We start from the raw sequence: 20,452 nt of genomic DNA on the forward strand, positions 1-20,452 counted from the left end.
TAATTATGGATGGATAGCACAGCTAGTCCTCAAGTAGCTATAAGCAAAATTAAACAAACAAACGAAAAAGAAACACGTTATTTCCTCTAGTTTTGTCTCCATTGTAACGACTTTCAGGTCGTAAATTTTCAAGTGTCAGCAACGTTTCTTTAAATTTACCAATCAAAACTTCAGCCGGATCGGTACTTGTTATATTTCTCAGACGGAAACAAAGTTCAGAAAATTCGCTTTGGCAATAGCCTTGCCATCGTCATTCACAGATCCCTAGGGTTTGATTTGTTACGTGATACTTAGTATTTTTAACAGCAGCCAACACATCAGCCTTTATCTTCTTGGATAGTAATTGAATCAGTTCGCTCAAAATGTTTTATCCTTAACAATATTCACGGATTTCCTACGTGGTAATTATTCTGAAGTGTAATTTCCTGAAACGATCAAACATCTTCAGATATCTTCTGATGTATAAATCTTCTCCTAACTTCGACGATGAGCAATATTTAAAGTTTCTTGAACTTTTATCAAGGTAAAATATGTCCTTGATGTCCAACTTTTCAATACCTCGTCTGCTGTTTTAACCACGTGCATCTATTTTCGTGTCGACTCTTTGGTTCATTTTATGTCAAGATTCGTGTTATTTCCGCTGTTGAAGCGTTTCGAGATGATCTGCTATCGTTTCATGTCATGTTCATTGTTTTGTTTGTTTTGAATTTCGCGCAAAGCTACTCGAGGGCTATCTGCGCTATCTGTGCTAGCCGTCCCTAATTTAGCAGTGTAAGACTAGAAGGAAAGCAGCTATTCATCACCACCCACCGCCAACTCTTGGGCTACTCTTTTACCAACTAATAGTGGGATTGACCGCACATTATAACGCCCCCACAGCTGAAAGGGCGAGCATGTTTGGCGCGACTCAGATTACGAGTCGCACGCCTTAACACGCTTGGCCATGGCGGGCCTAATTTTTATAAATATATCTGCTGAGTTCATCGAGGGGAATCGAACCCATAATTTTAGTGTTGTAAGTCCTAATTTTTCAGGATGCATACAAAATGAAAAATTATTTTATGATGATTTCTAAATATGTAAAACGTTCAAGATAGCCAAAAGAATGACCATTAAAAAGTGATGACTAAACAATGACGTTAAACAAATAAAAACACGTTCGTCTGGACTTCTATATTAGAAAAAAGAAATAATCTAAAAATGATAGGCAGACGTGGTAAAAACCTAAAGATTTATGCAACGTGAAAAACAATAATCATAAAACCTAAGAAAGACCATAGGAGTTAATCAGAAAATTACTGCTGCTAAAACTAATGAAAATAGTTTTGTTGCAACTATGGCTACGTTGGGAAAGCTAAACTACGGCGTTCCATTCATCGTAGTGGGCACAAAAGATAGTTCAATGTAGCTTTGTGTTTTTTGAAGTTTACGCAAAGCTAATCGAGGAATACACGTGCTTATCGTATCTAATTTATCAAATATAGACTAGAGGGGAAACAGCTAGTCAGTATCACACATCGTCAATTATTGAGCTACTCTTTTACCAACGAATAGTGGGACTGACTGTCACGTTGTAGCGCTCCCACAACTGAACAGACGAGCATGTTCGGTGAAAGGGATTCGAATCCGTAATCCCAGATTGCGATTCGAGCGCCCTAACCATCATGCCATGGGCACACGTAGCTTTCTTTTAAAACAAAGTTAAAGATACACTGTCCGAGAAATGGAATAATAATAACTTCTCGTGACGATAGAACTCTAAACAGAAATGTAAGACAAAATAGGAAAATACCTGCATTTTGTTTAATTGACCTAACTAAATTGTCAAAATCGACTTAAAGGTACAAAAATTGTTGGTTCAAATGGGCCCAGCATAAGTGCGGATGTTGGTTGAAATAGGTCCAGTACAACTGAAGACATTGGTTGAATGGGTCTAGTACAACTGCATACGTTGGTTGAGATGGGTCTAGTACAACTGCATACGTTGGTTGAAATAATCTAGTACAACTGCATACGTTGGTTGAGATGGGTATAGTACAACTGTATACGTTGGTTGAAATAGGTTTAGTACAACTGCATACGTTGGTTGAGATGGGTCTAGTACAACTACAAACACTTGTTTCTTTTCAGATATTATAAGGGAAGGAGATTTACTGTAAAACAGGTTATTTTACACAACTTGTCAATATAGAAGATTTATCAATAATACTGGTTGATTATTTGGTAATACACTTTTCAATATTTTATTTTCGATACAAGTTTTCTGATAAAGATTTTTGTATATCATTTCTTTGTTTTAAATATTGTAAAAGAAACAAAATTTTTGATAAGTTCGTCGACGCTTCTAACATAACATGAGGGCCCGTTACACCAAATATGTTCGACTTTTCACCCGTGGAGGCGTTATAAAGTTACGGTCAATCCCACTATTCGTTGGTTAAAGAGTAGCCCAAGAGTTGGCGAAATTCAAAACAAACCAAACTAGGTTCAACAAGACAAGTCCGTGGTAACTAACACTCAAGACCAATTTCGTTCATTTTTATCGACAGTGTATACAATACACTAGCACCACTAAAAACTAGATTTCAATACTTTGTGATACGCATTGTATAACTTTGCGCTTAACAACGAAGAACTGTCTGGTTCAGTATTTTAGTCTTTCTGCGCATCCTGGAATGGTCAGGTTCATTTCACATGTCTTCCTTCCTCCTTTGTCACGTATATCAACAGTAAAATGCTATAGACTTATTCACAAAATCAGGGCTTTAACACTAATGTAGGTACATCGAGTTGAAACACTAGTTCTGTTTCTCTCTTCGAGGCCGTACAAGAAATATACAGAAACAAAGTACATCAACTTGAATGGCTGAAAGTTCTCCTGGATTGTTGGCAGCTAAAATAATTTATTTTATTTTTTAACACACATGATTTTTTAAAAAAATGTAAGGCTTGAGTTTGGTGTTACCTTAGAAACTTGTATCAAATATTTAGTTGTTTTTTATAACCATGCAATGTTCACGTGGCCTTGCATTTGTTGGAAGTAAGACGTTATGTTGATCATTGGTGTTCGATTTTGCTTTAATGTAAAGCGCTTAAATGAAAAGACCCGAGATATATCACATTGATGCATTAAGTTATTTGACCAACAGGTTAATACTTTGGGTTTTCACGGGTTAATTCCAGGTTATGAGTTTTAGTATTGCAAAAAAGGCCACCTGAGCAGTGAATCGTGTTTGGTGAAATGTACTTATAAAATTCTGGTTTTTAGACAGCTGAGGTAAAATTGTTGAAAGAAATTCAAAACACTCACTTGTGTAGTGAAAGAAGCTGGTTGTAACTTAGTTGTAAACAAACTCTGACTGCGTATCCGAAGATTCACAACTTATGCCCTATTGGCGCAAAAAAAGGTCCACTATCTGATCAGACAAGAGTAGCCAGAAGCATTAATACGTACTTAAAAGATTCGAGTCTCGCGTTCAAAGACCCAGTGCCAAGCGAAGACTCTGAGACGAGTCCAAAATTTGGTGATGGGTATCGTTAACCAGTGTATGTGTTTTCCTATAGCAAAGCCACATTGGGCTATATGCTGTGTCCACCAAGGGGAATAGAATCCCTGATTTTAGCGGGTGACGTCTCGCTCCGACGGCGAGAAGAAACAATTCTCTACAGGGCTACGTCAATTAGTTATCTTTTCTGCAGTTTAGAAGTTTAGAATTAGAAACATCTATCTGCAGGTAACCGCTGTTTGGCTTTGCGCATAAATCCTGAAATAAATTGAAAACAAAAGTGATACTATTTAAATCTAATTTAAAAGAAATATATTTTCACCTTTATAATACATGTAATTTTAAATCAAAATGTTTGTTAAAATCTTAAATCAAACAAGCAAAAAAATTGCGTAGTACTTTTAGAATGACCTTACAGTAACTCCGTAGCTTTGGTATATAAATTTACTTTTGTTTCTTAACCTCTGACATTTACTTCCATGAAACAAAGAAACAGTAAGTTAATTAGAATTTCGTCTCAGAAAGCAAAGCATTTTCATCGCATTTGGTCAAGCTTGCGAGTTAATTGTGCTGTAATAATAAATTTAAACGTATTTAAGATTTTTTTAAAATTCAGAACTGGTTTTAGTATCTATAATGGTCCGGCATGGCCAAGCGCGTTAAGGCGTGCGACTCGTAATCTGAGGGTCGCGTGTTCGCATCCAGGTCGCGCCAAACATGCTCGCCCTCTCAGCGTTATAATGTGATGGTCAATCCCACTATTTGTTGGTAAAAGAGTAGCCCAAGAGTTGGCGGTGGGTGGTGATGACTAGCTGCCTTCCCTCTAGTCTTACACTGCTAAATTAGGGACGGCTAGCACAGATAGCCCTCGAGTAGCTTTGTGCGAAATTCCAAAAAAACAAACAAACAAAGTATCTATAATAAAGGAATTCGTTAACCTTAATGACACTGATAAAACGTTGATAGGTTTACGTTAAATAAGAAGTCTTATTTGCACATTATATACAAATCAATAGTTGTTACGTTGCTATTTTTACTTTTTTATGCTGACGATCCATTTCAAATAACTGTGTGTTAGTTAGCACAGTTAAATAATAACCGATTCATGCAGTACCGTGTATAATGGTGTATTGAACAATGGAGGCCCAGCATGGCCAAGCGTGTTAAGGCGTGCGACTCGTAATCTGAGGGTCGCGGGTTCTCATCCCCGTCGCGCCAAACATGCTCGCTCTTTCAGCCGTGAGGGCGTTATAATGTTACGGTCAACCCCCCTATTCGTTGGTAAAAGAGTGATCCAAGAGTTGGCGGTGGGTGGTGATGACTAGCTGCCTTCCCTCTAGTCTTACACTGCTAAATTAGGGACGGCTAGCACAAATAGCCCTCGAGTAGCTTTGTGCGAAATTAAAAAAACAAAACAAACAAACAATGGATTCCTGTATAATAGGATCAATATTCGTGGTAGATAATACGTCAGGACTCACAACTTAAGAGGAGGTTTATTTGGTTCGTTTTGTATTTCGCGCAAAGCTACACGAGGGCTATCTACGCTAGCCGTCACTAATTTAGCAGTGTATTAAAGCGAAGGGAGATAGTCATCTTGGGCTACTTACTCTTTTACCAACGAATAGTGTGATTGTCCGTGACATTATAACGCCCCCACGGCTGAAAGAGCAAGCATGTTTGGTGCGACGGGGATTCAAACCTGCGGCCCTTAGATTATGAGTCGTGTGCCTTAACCACCTGGCCACGTCGGGATCTCCAAACCTTGAAAGAAGGTGAAACAAATAGTCACAAACCCACGATACAACTAGCAGGCTTTCTTCAGTAAATCAGAATTTTTTCTTATGTATTCACTTATACTTAAGTCTATTTCTTTTCATAATTCCAGTTGTGTTTATTTGTGTAAATAACAAACTGCATCTAATTTTTTCTGAAACTCATCTAGTTTTTACTCTATTTTTAACATGTATTTTTCATTCGTTTAAAATTATACTTCCCACTGTGAGTTTCTTCTCTTTCCAATCATAATTTCAAACATTAAGAACAAAGATTGAACTTGGGGTGAATCTCTGGATTTTGCAGTAGCAAACCGAGTCTGAAACCATATGGTATCATAAAACATTCCCCGCACTTTAAGTGATTTTGCATTATAAAAGTGACAGTCGAGCCCTTAGCGTGGATGGCAGGTGGTGTGCTGTCTTCCCTCGTGTCAGAGTCACACCGCTAAAAACGTGGTTTCGATACCCGTGGTTGGCAGAGCACAGATAGACCATTGTGTAGTTTTGTGCTTTATTCACATCGTGTCAACAGTTCAAAATTAAGGATGGTTGCAGACAACCTGAACAGCCTTCTCATAAATACAAAATTTAAACGTTAAATGGAGTTATATAAATAAGTAGTTATGATGAACTTTAATGTTTTTTATTCTAATATATGGTATTCCTATTTATTTACATACACATACGCATATGTATATTGTAATTTTTGAAGTACTAATAAGAGTTTCTTTGTTAGTTCTGTGGAGATTTGAGTATGTTATATTAAAACAATTTTCAATATGCAAATCAAGAATTCACTCGGAAACCACAGCCAATAAAAAGTCCTAGTGAAAAGATGTGTATAACAGCTACATTTTGACACTAATGACGTTTGTTGGTAGTGTGATAGTATCGAACATTGTTCGCTTTTTGTGTGTGTAGGAGGGATATGTAACATTTGATCGAGAACCTAGAATTTCCAAGACAAGAATGTTCATTGTACTTAATAGTATTGAAAAACAAAGTAATATGTATCAACTTGAAGAACCAGGACAATCTAGAAAGAGACCTGTAAAAAGTCGTACACCAGTTATGGTAAACAAAATGGAACGTCTTGTAACGTATGAAAAAATCCACAAACACAAAGGTCATTAGCAAAACCGTCCGTGTGCCCAAAACGACAGGGTGCAACATAATTAAGAATTATATCTCTTCGGAAAAGTGTCAGGAGTCGCTTGTCCAAAAGTTGCTTCCATTACGTATCCAGGAAAGAAGAAACAACTGTAGAAGACTGTACAAAAAGTATTTAGCCGAGATGAAATGATAATATATGGTGACTGACACTTGACTTAACATACCTTAATAACTGTAATAAATCTCGTGCCACTTTCTTCATAGGTGAAAAATATTTCTTAAAATAGCACACGATATGTCACGAAGCTTTTTTCAACAACATATGTGATTACCACCGGATGCTGCGCTAGGGGCAAGTTATTAGAATTAATTAAAGCGAAGGTCAAGGTGTACCCTGATTACCATCAGATAGGCATTCTGGATTCTTTGTACCTCACAGATATACTGTAATTCTACAGAAATTAGGCCAACGTGTGTGAATTTACCGAAGTAAGTTGTCTGCTCATGGATCCTCGCATACCTCAAGCAGCTGGAGAATGAAAGCGGAATTCGTGTTATTCCATTCGTAAACGTGCAGTTGAAGCACGCCTGAACGTGACGACATAAACGTAAACGACGTATGAGGATCTAAAATCGTTGTAATGTACTGTAGTCGACCTTTATTTAAGCAAATTCGCTAAATATTTGTTGATATTAATTTCTTCTTTTATATCAAGTTTCGTTACTTGAAATGTATATATTTTCTTACAAATTAGCATTTTAATGTATTTTACATTCACGAAGTGTGTGTAATAAAAAACGTCTCGTGTTGTACTTTACAAAATCCACTAATCATCTTTTGCGTCCAGTCTTCCCTGATTGATTAGGCTATAACATCTCTCCAACTTTCTAAATCATTTAATAGATGACAAGAATTCGTATTTTTATCCCTAATGGGAAAATTGATGCTTATCATGAAAAGCTTTTACAGACAGTATATTGGAATATCCTTTGATTGCGGCAGTTAGTGATCACTGTATAGGCCACCTTACTAAAACTTGGTTGTATGCCAGATCCAATAAAGGATATATGTAAAGCGCCTCCTAGCCCTGACAAGAATTCTCCAGCCAAGAAAATTAAATTTACCTGTAGGTCCTTCTCAATTTAATCGATGTACAATAATATTTTTGTCCTCTTTTGATATCTTATAGAAAAGTATAATATATAAAATTAATGCCGTTTATCTAATTTATAATTATCGCAAATTTAAGTTTTTTTCAAATTTTTGTCGGCTGCTGGTATTTGATTATATACAAATACACAGACACACACATATATATATATCAAATTAATGACGTAAATATACTTCGTAATGATCATGAGATGCACTTTTCCATTAATAGCGCACGAAAACGAAATTTCTTTGGATATTTGTCGCCATATTTTGAAGCTCTCTCATAAATATTAAGTTCCTCGTGGTTTTGTTTTTTAGAATAATTTAGAAATTTGAATAACAGTATTTACACATAAAAGATAAAGTAGGTTTATAATAGTCCGTACATACATGAATGTATGCAGAGGAGTGTTGTGTTATAACTTTACATTCACTTGTGCTGCCTCGTCAAGTATTGATCTCAGAAATGTACTTAAGAAAAGCGAAAGATGGTCCTATATAAAAATTCATTTCACGCAGAAATTTGCACTATTTTGGTTTTCCAATTTCTTCAGTACTTTTAGAATTAAGTTTCTTCCTTCTTTGTAATTCAATGTGCAGTTTGAATTACAAAATATGAGTCGATTAAATAATGACCTGGTTTAAATAAATCGCCATGCTTGCTTTGCATTTCTAAATTGCAACCACGAAGAGAGAGTGTGTTTTCTTATAGCAAACCCACATTGGGCTATCTGCTGAGTCCACCGAGGCGAAGAGAGAGAGGCGCCATTTGGAGCACTTGCTCGTGTGTATCTCACGATGGCTAGTATGGGTATTACAACTTTTATCGAAATAAAGTGGAGAACAACTTTTCGACCTTCTTGGGTCATCTTCAGGATAGCAAAGAGAGAGTTTACAATCACGAATTACTTGCCCATGTGTGTTTTGTACCCTAATTTAGCAGTGTAAGACTAGAGGGAAGGTAGCTAGTCATCACCACCCACCGTCAACTCTTGGGCTACTCTTATACCAACAAATATTGGGATTGACCGTCACATTAAAACGTACCCACGGTTGAAAAAGCGACTTTATCCACCTGGCCATGCCAAGCCAAGTGGTTCGGGTGCCCGTCCCATCAAATATGGTCGTCTGTTCCGCTGTGGGACGTTATAAATTAACGGTCAATCCCACTATTTGCTAGTTAAAGAGAAGCCTAAAAGTTGGTTGTAGATGGTGTAATTTAGTACTGCCTTCCCTCTGGTCTTTCACTACTAAACTAGGGACGACCAGCGCAGATAGCCCTCATGTACCTTGGGGCGAAATTTAAAACAAATTATGACTTGTTAAAGTCAGTAGAATTCGACCCAGTATTCTAATATTATATTCACTTGAGTTATTTACGTTTCTGCCAAAATAGAAATTGTTTTTAGCTCATAAAATAGTACACAGCACACGTAATATGACCCTATATCCTATTTCTAACAAGCCTAAATCTTGGGACACGGAATATAGTTCTACTATATGAATAGATGAATAGGAAAGTAAAACTGAAAAATACAGTTCTGTGAGTTGTAATAAACTAATTATGGATAAATAAGTCGACATGTTGGATGACACCCACAGACGATGTAAAGTCAAAGTGTAACGGAATGTATTACAACTATCTTTTGACATTGTTTGGCATTTCGCAGGTAGTGTATTAACACCAAATAGTGAGTGCCTTTTTGGTTGGTTTGTTTTTGAATTTCGTGCAAAGCTACTCGAGGGCTATCTGCGCTAGCCATCCCTAATTTAGCAGTGTAAGACTAAAGGGAAGGCAGCTAGCCGTCACCACCCACAGCCAACTCTTGGGCTACTCTTTTACCAACGAATAGTGGGATTGACCGTCACATTATAACGCCCCCACGGCTGAAAAAATTTAAAAAAACAAAAATAAAACCAACCATGGTATCAGTCAAGCAGTTGGAAATTGAAACGGGAATTTAAGCTATTCTATACAAAGACATACCGATGAAGTCGTTTATGGGTTTCTGTGCATTTCGTGAACGTTCCTTTGTTTATTTGTTAAATTTCGCTCAAAGTTGTTCCTACTTTTGAAGTGATAGACTATAAAGAAGGTGGCTACCTATCTCCACCTACTGTAAAGTCTTTAGCTATTCTTGTTAGACCAAACAATGATATTTTATCACCATCATTCCGCTAATGCACAAATTGTCTCCAAATAGAATAATGCATTTTTTTTATCTTGCGGTAACGGGACACGAACCACAGGACCTCAGTTACACAGTACAGCACGCTAAGAACTATAGTGTGTGAATAGTAGGGGGATAAATTTGACAATATAAATTTTTGATCATTTTCCAAACAGTTGAATGACATAAATGTGTTGTTTTGGTTTCAAATAAAAATTGGCCCAGTATGGCCAGGTGGTTAAGCCATTCGAGTCGGAATCTGAAGATCGCGGGTTCAAATCCCCGTCGCACCAAACATGCTCGCCCTTGCAGCCGTGGGGGCGTTATAATGTAACGGTTGTTTGTAAAAGAGTATCCCAGGAGTTGGCGGTGGGTAACGATGAGTAGCTGCCTTCCCTCTAGTCTTCCCCACAGCAAAATTAGAGACGGCTAGTGAAAACAGCCCTCGTGTAGCTATGCACGAAATTCAAAAACAAACAAAAAATCAAAATTCAGATCTTTTCCAATTTGGATAGATTACTATATTTAGCTTGCTTTCAAAAAACGAACAAAACCTTTTTGACTATAAGTATTAAAAAAAATAAGTTTAAAAAACGTTAGTGCTAAAATAAACTACTAACAATGAAAATTCTTCACGTGTAACAGTTCGTAGCCAAAGCAAACGAACAGCAGACGCTATTATTGATTTTAACGATCTAAGCCTGATCCTGACTCTTTAAAATTGACGCAGTGGTTGTAGGTTAAATCACTGTACGAATGCCAGGTGTCGTTTTACATAATGTTAATATATAAAAAAAAAGCCAAATAATAATAAGGCACGATTTTTAATGTGTCTTGCAAGCAAATATTTTTTCCGTTAAAAATGACACAAGTAAAATAAAGTTATATATAAATTAGCCAGTTAAATTTGATATGTATCATATGTTGCTTTACTTTATTTGGTAATGTCTCACACGTTTGTGCATTTTCTTTTTTGATCCACCCTTATAAACGGGGTATAAAAAATACATTAATGATTCAAGACTTCTAATGAAAATGACTGTACTTATCCGGAGAGTAAAGAAATATTAGTTGAGGATAATTACTCGGGACACATACACAAAGAAAATTAGTAGTAACAAAAAAATAAAATTATTACGAAACATATTAATAATAAAATGATCTAAAACAAACTTAAAATCATTAAAAATCAAACAAAATTATTATTCCAGATCTATGCATGATTACACTATTTGACACTAAATTATATCACATATGTTTCTGAACTTAGATATATAGAAATAGAGTTACAAGAACAGTTTCCTCTTTTAATCTGACGTCTTTTCCAGTGAAATAGCGTAATCTCTTCTTCATTTTTGACAATAGGAAAATATCTAAAAGCTGTGAAATATCTATAAACCATTTCTCCATCGTAATATTTTTACCGCTGTTATTCACAACATAGAATTTTCTCTTCATATTTTATTCTTACTAATAATTATTAACCTACTTTTGTTTACTTCTATGAATGTGACAACCCCTTTATCAAGGAGTTTTGCTCGTTTGGCAACACTGGCTCTTGACTTACTGCATTATTCATTTCAGAATAGCTACATACATACATATAAATACTGTAAAGCTTGTGTGTGTGTGTATGTGTTGTTGTTGTTTCATATAGCAAAGCCACAACGGCCAATCTGCTTTGTCTACCGAGGGTAATCAATTCCCTGAAAATCGGATTTTGATAACATATAAAATTTTTGAGAGTTCAATAAAATCAGTACCGTTTAGATTAACCAATCTAAATTAATCTAAATGAAGGACATTATTTAATATCGTTTATAAAGTATGTTCGATTACAAATAAAAAACTTAAATATACCTATTTCAACATACATATCAATTATACAATATACAAGACCTATGTAAATTATTGTTCAACGGATAATTTCAGGAAAATATGAGACTTGGGAAGTGAAACTGTTTCACTTTTCTATTATTTTAACAGATTAAATGCCCCAGTGATATGACGGGATATTTGCGGACTTAAAACAGCTTGTTTGTTTTTGTTTGTTTTGGAATTTCGCACAAAGCTACTCGAGGGCTATCTGTGCTAACCGTCCCTAATTTAGCAGTGTTAGACTAGAGGGAAGGCAGCTAGTCATCACCACCCACCGCCAACTCTTGGGCTACTCTTTTAACAACGAATAGTGGGATTGACCGTCACATTATAACGCCCCCACAGCTGGGAGGGCGAGCATGTTTGGCGCGGCTCGGGCGCGAACCCGCGACCCTCAGATTACGAAGCGCACGCCTTAAAGCGCTAGGCCACTTAAAACAGCAGAAACCTGATTTTGCTTCGTGATGAGCAGTGCATAAATAGGCCATCGTATAGCTTTCTAGTTATTTACGATCAAGTAAACTAAATATTTAAATATTTAGCCATACAAAATTTTGTTAAAATACAAAAAGTAGTATAATAAACAAAACACTGGTTTTATATAATTACGACGACGTTTTAATTTAATGGTGGTGTTTGGTAAAGTATTTAATTTTGAAACAAAGAAAAAGATATATAAAACACAACAAACATAAGTCTTACTATTTATCAGAAACAGATAAGCATCGAAATGACAATGGTTCGACCTAGCTGTTAAGAGTGCTTGTCTCACAGTCTACAAGTCGCCAATTTGAATCTTTGTTACCTAACATGCTCGTACTTTTAGCAGTGGGAACGTTATAATTTATGGTAATTTCCATCATTCATTGGGAAAGAAACAGCCCAAGTGTAGGTGATGTTAACTAACTACTTTTTCTTTAATCTATCATTCCTAATTTAAGCACAAATATTTCTCGAGTAACTATCCATGAAATTAAAAAAACACAACAAACGAATGACCAAAAAAGGCTAAAGTTGTACAGAAAATATCAAAAACTAAAATTAATTCAAGTAATTTTTCTCATAATATTTGTCCCCTGGTTTGGTTTGAATTTCGCGCAAAGCTCCACGAGAGCTATCTGCACTAGTCGTACCTGGCTAGTCATCCCCACCCTCTGCCAACTCTTGAGCTACGTTTTTTTACCAAAGAATAGTGGAACTGACGGTCACATTATAACACCCCATAGCGGAAACGACGAGCATGTTTGGTGTGACGGAAATTCAAACCTGTGACCCTCGGATTAGAAGCCAAATGCCTCAACCACCTGGTCATGACAGGTCTTTTCCTCTGGTAGAACAGCGATAAGTTTACAGACTTATAACAGTAAAATAACGGTTTTGATTCCACTTGGTGGACATAAGAGATAGCCTGGTGAGGCTTTGCTATAAGAAAAACACGTACTATCATAAAAATGACAATTATTTCAAATATAATAATTATCTATTTCTACAAGTAGTGTCTTTACCAAGTGATTTAAACTTTTCGATTTTCTTATTTTATCTGAAGTCTGAGAAAAATGCAGGGTATTTGCTGTGTGTCAATTAATAAATAATTAATGGCTCTGTTTCGCCTACATGTAATCGTCATTTAACCAAACTAATTTTCCCTGCAATAAAAAAGATACATCTATTCGAATCACACGCAAAAAGAGAAAAACAATTGCACTGAACAATAATTTAATTTTATTTGTTTCAGTGCAAAATCTCTCCAGTATAACTATATAGCTAGCGAACTCCAATAAGAAAATAATAATTGGAGAGAGGTATAAAGAGTTATAACGATAATTCGTTGAAAAATGTAGCATACATGACAAAAATATCCATCACAAATAATACATTAAATTTTTTGTACTCTTAAGATATCACGACAGAGGGCGATCGACGCACAAAATTTGAAAATCTAATGTTGAGCCGTTGCAAGAAGTTGTACGAAATTCAATTCTTAATAAGTTTCTAATGTACTGATTAGTATCATTACTACGTGCAAGTGAATTATAAGGATTATTAGATATGGCTTCACTTGATGAGGAGGATTGTGCGGTTACAACAGAAAACAGAAGAATAGCGAGGTGAGTATTGTAATCTGAACTTGTCAGTAATAGGAATACATAAATTATTGTGTTATCATATCTTCACAGTTTACACTTATTCGGTGAGTTATTGTGTATTGTTGCATTTATTTAGGGCCAACTTCACTTCAGCACTTAGGTTTTCTCTGATCAATGATATGCTAGTAGTACTATTAGTATTAGTAGTGTAATATAAATAAAAGTGTAATAACTAATGAGTATTTGTAGCGAATTATATTATTAGTCTCAATGTTTAGTATTGTTACCTCTAGTAATACTAGTATCATATATAACATCACTGGAACTGTTATAATGTATATTGTAATGAGTGATATTATAATTATAAAATAATAATATTGGAGTCTAATGCAAGCATATTACAACTTCAGAAACAAATTTTATCAGTGCTGCCAACTTTTAGACTTTAGAAAATCATTTATTCAACGAAGCAAAACATTGCAATTTGATGTATTTTCTAGATCAAAATGATGCTGAATTTTACTTGGACCTAAGACAATCAAACAACTGAAATGTGTTATAACATACAGAAAGCTTACCACAGTATGAAATTATTTACTAATGTACGTGATGTGAGCATATGAATAGCTCAGATGCACGAGTGTTGGTGATTCTACATTATATAAATTGTAATTGTTAACTTTTAACTTATGCTTAAAACTTGTGTATCATAAATGTTTGTTATATGTATCAGTGTTTTGTAAATGTTTAATCATAAATGGACAAAATCAGTATTTATTATTAGCCTATATTAAACATAAAAAGTAATTAGTTGTTTAAAGTTGCTCTAAAAACTTCATTTCTGCACAGTTACTGAAGTGTAAAAGTTGCAGAAATATTATGCCATACTGTTTGTATTGTGATCAGTGTATTAGTAACATAATAGTGATAGAAGAAATGGGAGTTTACTCATTATTATTAGTTTCAGATAAAAAGTAAAACTTTACGAATATACATGTGTGCCTTTCAGTGGGATCTCCTCTCATTGAAAATGTTTTTCTACAGAGAAGTTTGTATTAAAAGTCCCAGTGAAATTATGAGCAAATATTTCACATTTAGTATCTGTTGTTCCAAGCACTTACTGATTTAGACATTTCTCAAGCAACTATCCCAACATATAATGGATAATTTGGTCCTTAATGGTGGTCATTGCACACTTACCTTTAAGAAGAAGGGAGAAACCTGTATAGTTCAGGAAACTATTGATTTTTCTTTTAAAGCACTAAAATATCTTAATTGGATTATAGCCTGGAAATGTGTCCTTTAAATTTTCTTGTAAACTTTTAACAAGATACCTTACCCATCTTTACTCAGGAGGAAATGAGCTAAGAGGTCTTAACCTATTCCTATGAGGTAAACCTTTCATCCCTGGAGTGATTGTAATAGCTCTTCTCTGAACCTTTTCCAATAAACAAAGATACCAAAATTATACCACTATTTGAAGATTTATATAATGAATTTAGTACCTCAGTTAACTAGTAATAAATATGTTAATAACATACCTTAACATTGAATTACCTTTATTACAAGCAATAGAGCAGTGTTTGTGACTTGAATGACATATTCACATCTATGGCAAAAACCTTTTCTTCAGTGATTCTAATAAGTGGTGTGCAGAATATTAAACATGATCCAAATCTTAAGGTAATTGATGTGTTGTTCATGTTAGAATTTATATGTGTAACCAAAACTCCTGCACTGTATCTTCTGTGTTTCTTTTTTGTATACAGCAGGATATTGTGTGTAATATTGCACTAATAGGACATCTGTTACTTTTATGATATAGTTCAGTAGATGACTTTCCAACATTTCTTTCATCAAAAAGAATTCAACTGGCAACCAGTAATAACAAGTTTATGCTTTGAGTCATCTATTCAGTCTTTGCTATAACTCACTGTTATTTTCCTGTTTCTACCAATTTACTTTTTCAATGTTAATCTCTTGTGTGGTGCCTTATCAAATGCTTTTTGAAAATACAAGTCCAACAAATCCACACCCTTTCAATCTGCCATATAACAACATCCTGTAAAAAATGTAGCAAATTATTGTGGATTTTCTTTGGAGGTTTTATTAAGATTTTTAAAAATATACATACCATGAAAACTTGGGTTACAAAATATTGCATGCTTCTGATTAGTGATGGTGATGGACTGCCTTTTTACTTTACTTTCAATCTGCCATATAACAATATCCTGTAAAAAATGTAGCAAATTATTGTGGATTTTCTTTGGAGGTTTTATTAAGATTTTTAAAAATATACATACCATGAAAACTTGGGTTACAAAATATTGCATGCTTCTGATTAGTGATGGTGATGGACTGCCTTTTTACTTTAATTTTTAAAACCCTTATAAGAATGTTATCTGGCTTTGGTGTTTATCTGTCTTTCGTTTTACTGTTAAGGGGTTAATATTTATGATTTAGGTTAATCCAAATATTTCTCATAAAATGTTCTGCATCAAAAATATTACTAATAACCTCTTGTAAAAATAGAGCAGAAAACTCTTAAACGTTTACCATCTCGTGGTTTTCAACAAAGACTTTGCCATCACTATTTGCTAAGGTCCTATATCTCATTTTAATAGTATCTTCTAGCTATTTCTTACAAGCCTTTTTGAATTTCATAACTTTTTGAGTAGTTGACAGATGCCAAAAGACCAAAGACTTACCACTGTTGCATTTATATTTAAATGAGATGAATCATTGTCAAGGTAATTGTAAAATAGTTAGTTGTGCTTCTGAGGTGGTAAAAGGTTCAGAGAAAAACTGACTAAAGATGCTCTGGAAGCAAATATAATGTTTACAGTTTTGTTGTATAGCTAGCATTGGTTTCAAAATGGGAAAATCTTGTTTAATGAGTCTTCAAAGATGTCACTGCTTACTGATGATGACAAAAGTGTGGGTCTGGTATATCTTGATTTTTGGAAAACTTTCAAACAAGTGCCACTTACTTAGAATACTTTTAACTTAAAGTAACTTTGTGGGTCTCGGGTCACTGAGGGATAAGTTAGCCCAATGGGTTAAGGGTTTGTTAGAGGAGTGGAAATAAAGGGCTGTAATGAATAGATTGGAGTTGCAAGTAAGTAACTCAGGGCTCTGTACTTCAATCCTTCTAACAGGACAGCCAGTCTTTGTAATAATTGTCTTCAAAGGAAGATCAAGAGAGGACATTATCCCCCCCCCCACAAAGTCAGATACTCTCATCACTAACTAAAATTACTTCCAATGAAGTCTTGAAATGTTCCTTACCAGTCTCAAAACCTACTTTTAAGGTGAGCATTGTGTTTTTTAAATACCCTGAAGACCTATCTCAGAAATCAATCTAACTTGCCTGTTTATCCAGGCATATCCTCACTAATTGCTTGTTTATTTTCTTTCACTAATAAAAATTTCTAACTTACCGAAGTGACCGAAGTCAAAGAACTTCGGTAGAGCACCAAAAAGCTCTATATGAGGGTAACAGTTTCTTTAGTTTGTTGTTAACATAATTTACCATAACGGTCTACAAAAAAACTTTTGTAATTCATCCCACTAAACATTCGTATCTGTATGTATCCTCTCTTCAGTGTTTTGTGACCTGTTAAGTATCTTCCTGTTTTAATATTTCCCATATGCTCACTGCATTTGGTTGTTGTTTTTTTTAAGAATATGCTGAAAATAATTTTTAAAAGAGAAAATAATGTATTGTCAATGTATTTGATTTTATAAAAATGCAACTCACCTAAAGACATCTTAAATACATGTTTATCCAAACTTGTCAGTTTTGTCTGTTGGTATTTCAGATTGTGTATTATTCCATATTTTAACCAAAACTCTTAGAAAAGAAATAGAGAATCAACTCCTAGAGACATTTCGCAGTTCTCTTGACCAGCTGTTTAATATCTGGGATGAGATTGGTATCTATGGAGATCAACGTCAGGAAAGAACAGATGTAGTGATGAAACATCTTCGTACATTATTGGAAGAGATGGTGGAGGAAGAACAATGTTTACGGAGACGTTTGCTTCAAAATGTAGAGAGTTGTGGTCAAGAAATCCTCCGACTTTGCCAAGAATTATCAACCGAGCCATATGAGGTAAATTTCTTGTGTACATGCAGTTTTTGTTGTCATTTTTTGAAAAGAAACTAAATAAATGCAATTTGAAACATATCTATAAAAATAAATATATTCTGTGTACAAATTATTGAATGTTATTATTAGAAGCTCAAATTACTTGAATGGGAAGAAAATGAATATGATAAGATTAATTAAAGAAAAATATTTTTGAATGTTGGTATTAATGAATTACTATTATAGTAGTTTGAGTTGTTAAGTGGTGACTTATTAGCAAATTAACTCAATCAGTAGAGTTTTCTTCTAGCGTGACAGGTCTCGGTTTCAAATTCATAATGGAGAAATACAAGCAAATTACCTCATTGGCAACAAAATAGTGACCACCCTACGATTCTGAAGTTAAGCCCAAGAATGGGCTTCGTTTGTGAGAGAGGGAGCATATTCATAGTTTGGATTATTAAAAAAATGCCTTATTAGCAAATTCTAGAGCACTAGCCCTTCAGTTTAGTTGGAAGAGTGAATTGAAATGAGCAAGCAATATATTACGTTGAAGCCACAGTATTAATTAGTTGTTCAAGAGTGAACATGAACACAGACATCATTGTGGCTAGCTATATAACTAATGGCTGCTTTACCACACCCTAACATTTACAAGTTGTGTACAAATAGAAATTATGCATGCCATCTCATGCAGTCAAGACAATGGAAGTAGTGACGGCTAATATTTTGTTTACTTGGATAGTGAGAATAATTGGAAACGATTTGTTTGTTTGCACATCATTAATTGGTTTAACTGTAATTCCAATTAATCATTTATTTTATGGGGCACCAATCTGTGTAACGAATGCTCATAGGTAATCACTCAGCTCTAGGTTGTGCGTAGTTCATCTACTGCCTTTACAAAAAGAGATAAAAGTTTATTTTAACAATTAAGATTCTTGTAATCATGTTCTTTTCAGATTTGTGGCTTGCAAAGACTTAATATATAACACATTTTAATATGAAATATGGACCTGTGGAAACAAATTAACACAGCTTCTTATGTTATTTTCAAAATATATAATACTAAATATAATAAAAGAGGTAAGACTTGCATATAAAAAAAGTGCAAAAATGAAAGACTGAAGTTGGTTTGGGGCTGTTGTGAAAACTCGGAATTGGTTTTACAACTGTTATATATGTGACATTAGTAATTTAAAATGTGCTATTATCCAAGTCGGTATTTTAAATTGTTAGTTCTAGAATTTTCAGTGGGAATTTAAAAAAGTTGTTTCTTTTTGGAATGACTCCATTTGACAATTATGAAGTAATTTTGTAGGTTTGAGTGATTACTTGTTCTTATTGTAAATCAAGTGAAGAGTATGAGTTAAGTTTTATGGTGATAGATAATGTGTATTTCCATACTGGGTAATCTTTAAAAAGGCTCAGAATTTTGTTCTATATATGATGTACAGTAAAATGTGCAAATGGAAATTAGCATAAAGTTAAGCTCTAAAGCTAAACTGTAAAAATTTTGATGTATCATTATTGTGCTTTACATATTTTTTACCTTTTTTTTACAGTTTAAAATCCCACAGACCTTGTCAGTTGATAGGGATATATATTAAAGCTTATTATAACATTGGAATAATTTTTTGTGTACTTTAAATTTATTTAAATTGATAAAGCAACTATCATGAAGTGATGTAATAAATTACTGTTTTAATACTTATGTATATCATTTGTGTGTTTAAAATCCTTTCTCTTCACAAGTCATCTTTCCAGTTTCTCCAAACTAGAACTAGATTATATACAGTGTAGTTGATTTTTGTTTTAAAAACCATCATCCGTTACAGCCAGAAGAAGGTCTGTCAATTCTTCAACTGGAGAAAGACCTAAGAACTAAAGCAAATGAATTGTCTCGAGAAAAGCATGAACGGTTAAAAGCCTTGAAACATCTTCGTGAGGCTGAGCAGAAGCTTTGTACAAGTTTAGGTATGCCACCACACGTGTTTCAGAGTGGATCAGTTATTCCCCCGAAAGAAGCTCTTAAAGAATTAGAACAACATATCGCAATGCTTAAAGAAGAAAAGGTATTTAGTTTTATTACATACGCAGACTGGATTATCAGTCCGTAGATCTTACATCTGTATTACGTGCACTGTATTAATTTAATTTTTCTAATACTGTGAAAGAAGTGTTATTCCAGTGAAGGTGAATACATGTTTATTGACTTTGCAACTTGTAAAGGTTCAGTCATTGCAATGAAATAATAATAATTGTGTTCATAAAGAAGTCTGTGCTCATTGGACAGGAGAGAAGCCATTGTAACATTGCATGAAGTACATGTAACTTGTCATTATCCCATTTTCAGAGACAATTTTTAGAAAGTGACTTATTTTTTACTTTGAGTAGATTTATTTAATTATTAACTTTATCTACAGATAAGCATTTGTAACATTAATTAGTAGAAATAAGTAAATAATTTGAAAGTCAAACTTTTTATACCTATATTAAAAATTGTGGATCACTTTATTTATGTTTACACTCAAGTTTCATAACATTGATACTGTTTAGATGTTTCTTGCTTCAACTGCCTTTCTAACTTGGTGAAACTGTGTGCGGGTGTATAAACCAAAATCTGTGAACTTCTAAAAAGAGCCATTCCTTATAACCTATTTCAATTATATAATC

At 34.3% G+C, this 20,452-nt stretch overlaps 1 protein-coding gene across 3 annotated transcripts in view; it reads left to right on the forward strand.

The window, feature by feature from the left end:
* Positions 1-20,452, forward strand: part of LOC143256078 (protein regulator of cytokinesis 1-like) — a 68,266-nt gene that overhangs the window by 14,263 nt on the left and 33,551 nt on the right. For 2 of the 3 annotated variants that reach the window (XM_076512749.1, XM_076512750.1), the window contains exons 1-3: positions 13,510-13,707; positions 17,545-17,800; positions 19,615-19,851. In XM_076512749.1, coding sequence (XP_076368864.1) covers positions 13,649-13,707; positions 17,545-17,800; positions 19,615-19,851 — 552 coding nt within the window. In that variant the 5' untranslated portion in view covers positions 13,510-13,648. Of the gene's footprint in view, positions 1-13,509; positions 13,708-17,544; positions 17,801-19,614; positions 19,852-20,452 lie in introns of those variants that run through there. The other variant, XM_076512751.1, reaches the window with a different exon arrangement.

The sequence above is a fragment of the Tachypleus tridentatus genome, chromosome 7, assembly GCF_004210375.1.
Source record: "Tachypleus tridentatus isolate NWPU-2018 chromosome 7, ASM421037v1, whole genome shotgun sequence".
NCBI classification, from domain to species: Eukaryota; Metazoa; Arthropoda; class Merostomata; order Xiphosura; family Limulidae; genus Tachypleus; species Tachypleus tridentatus.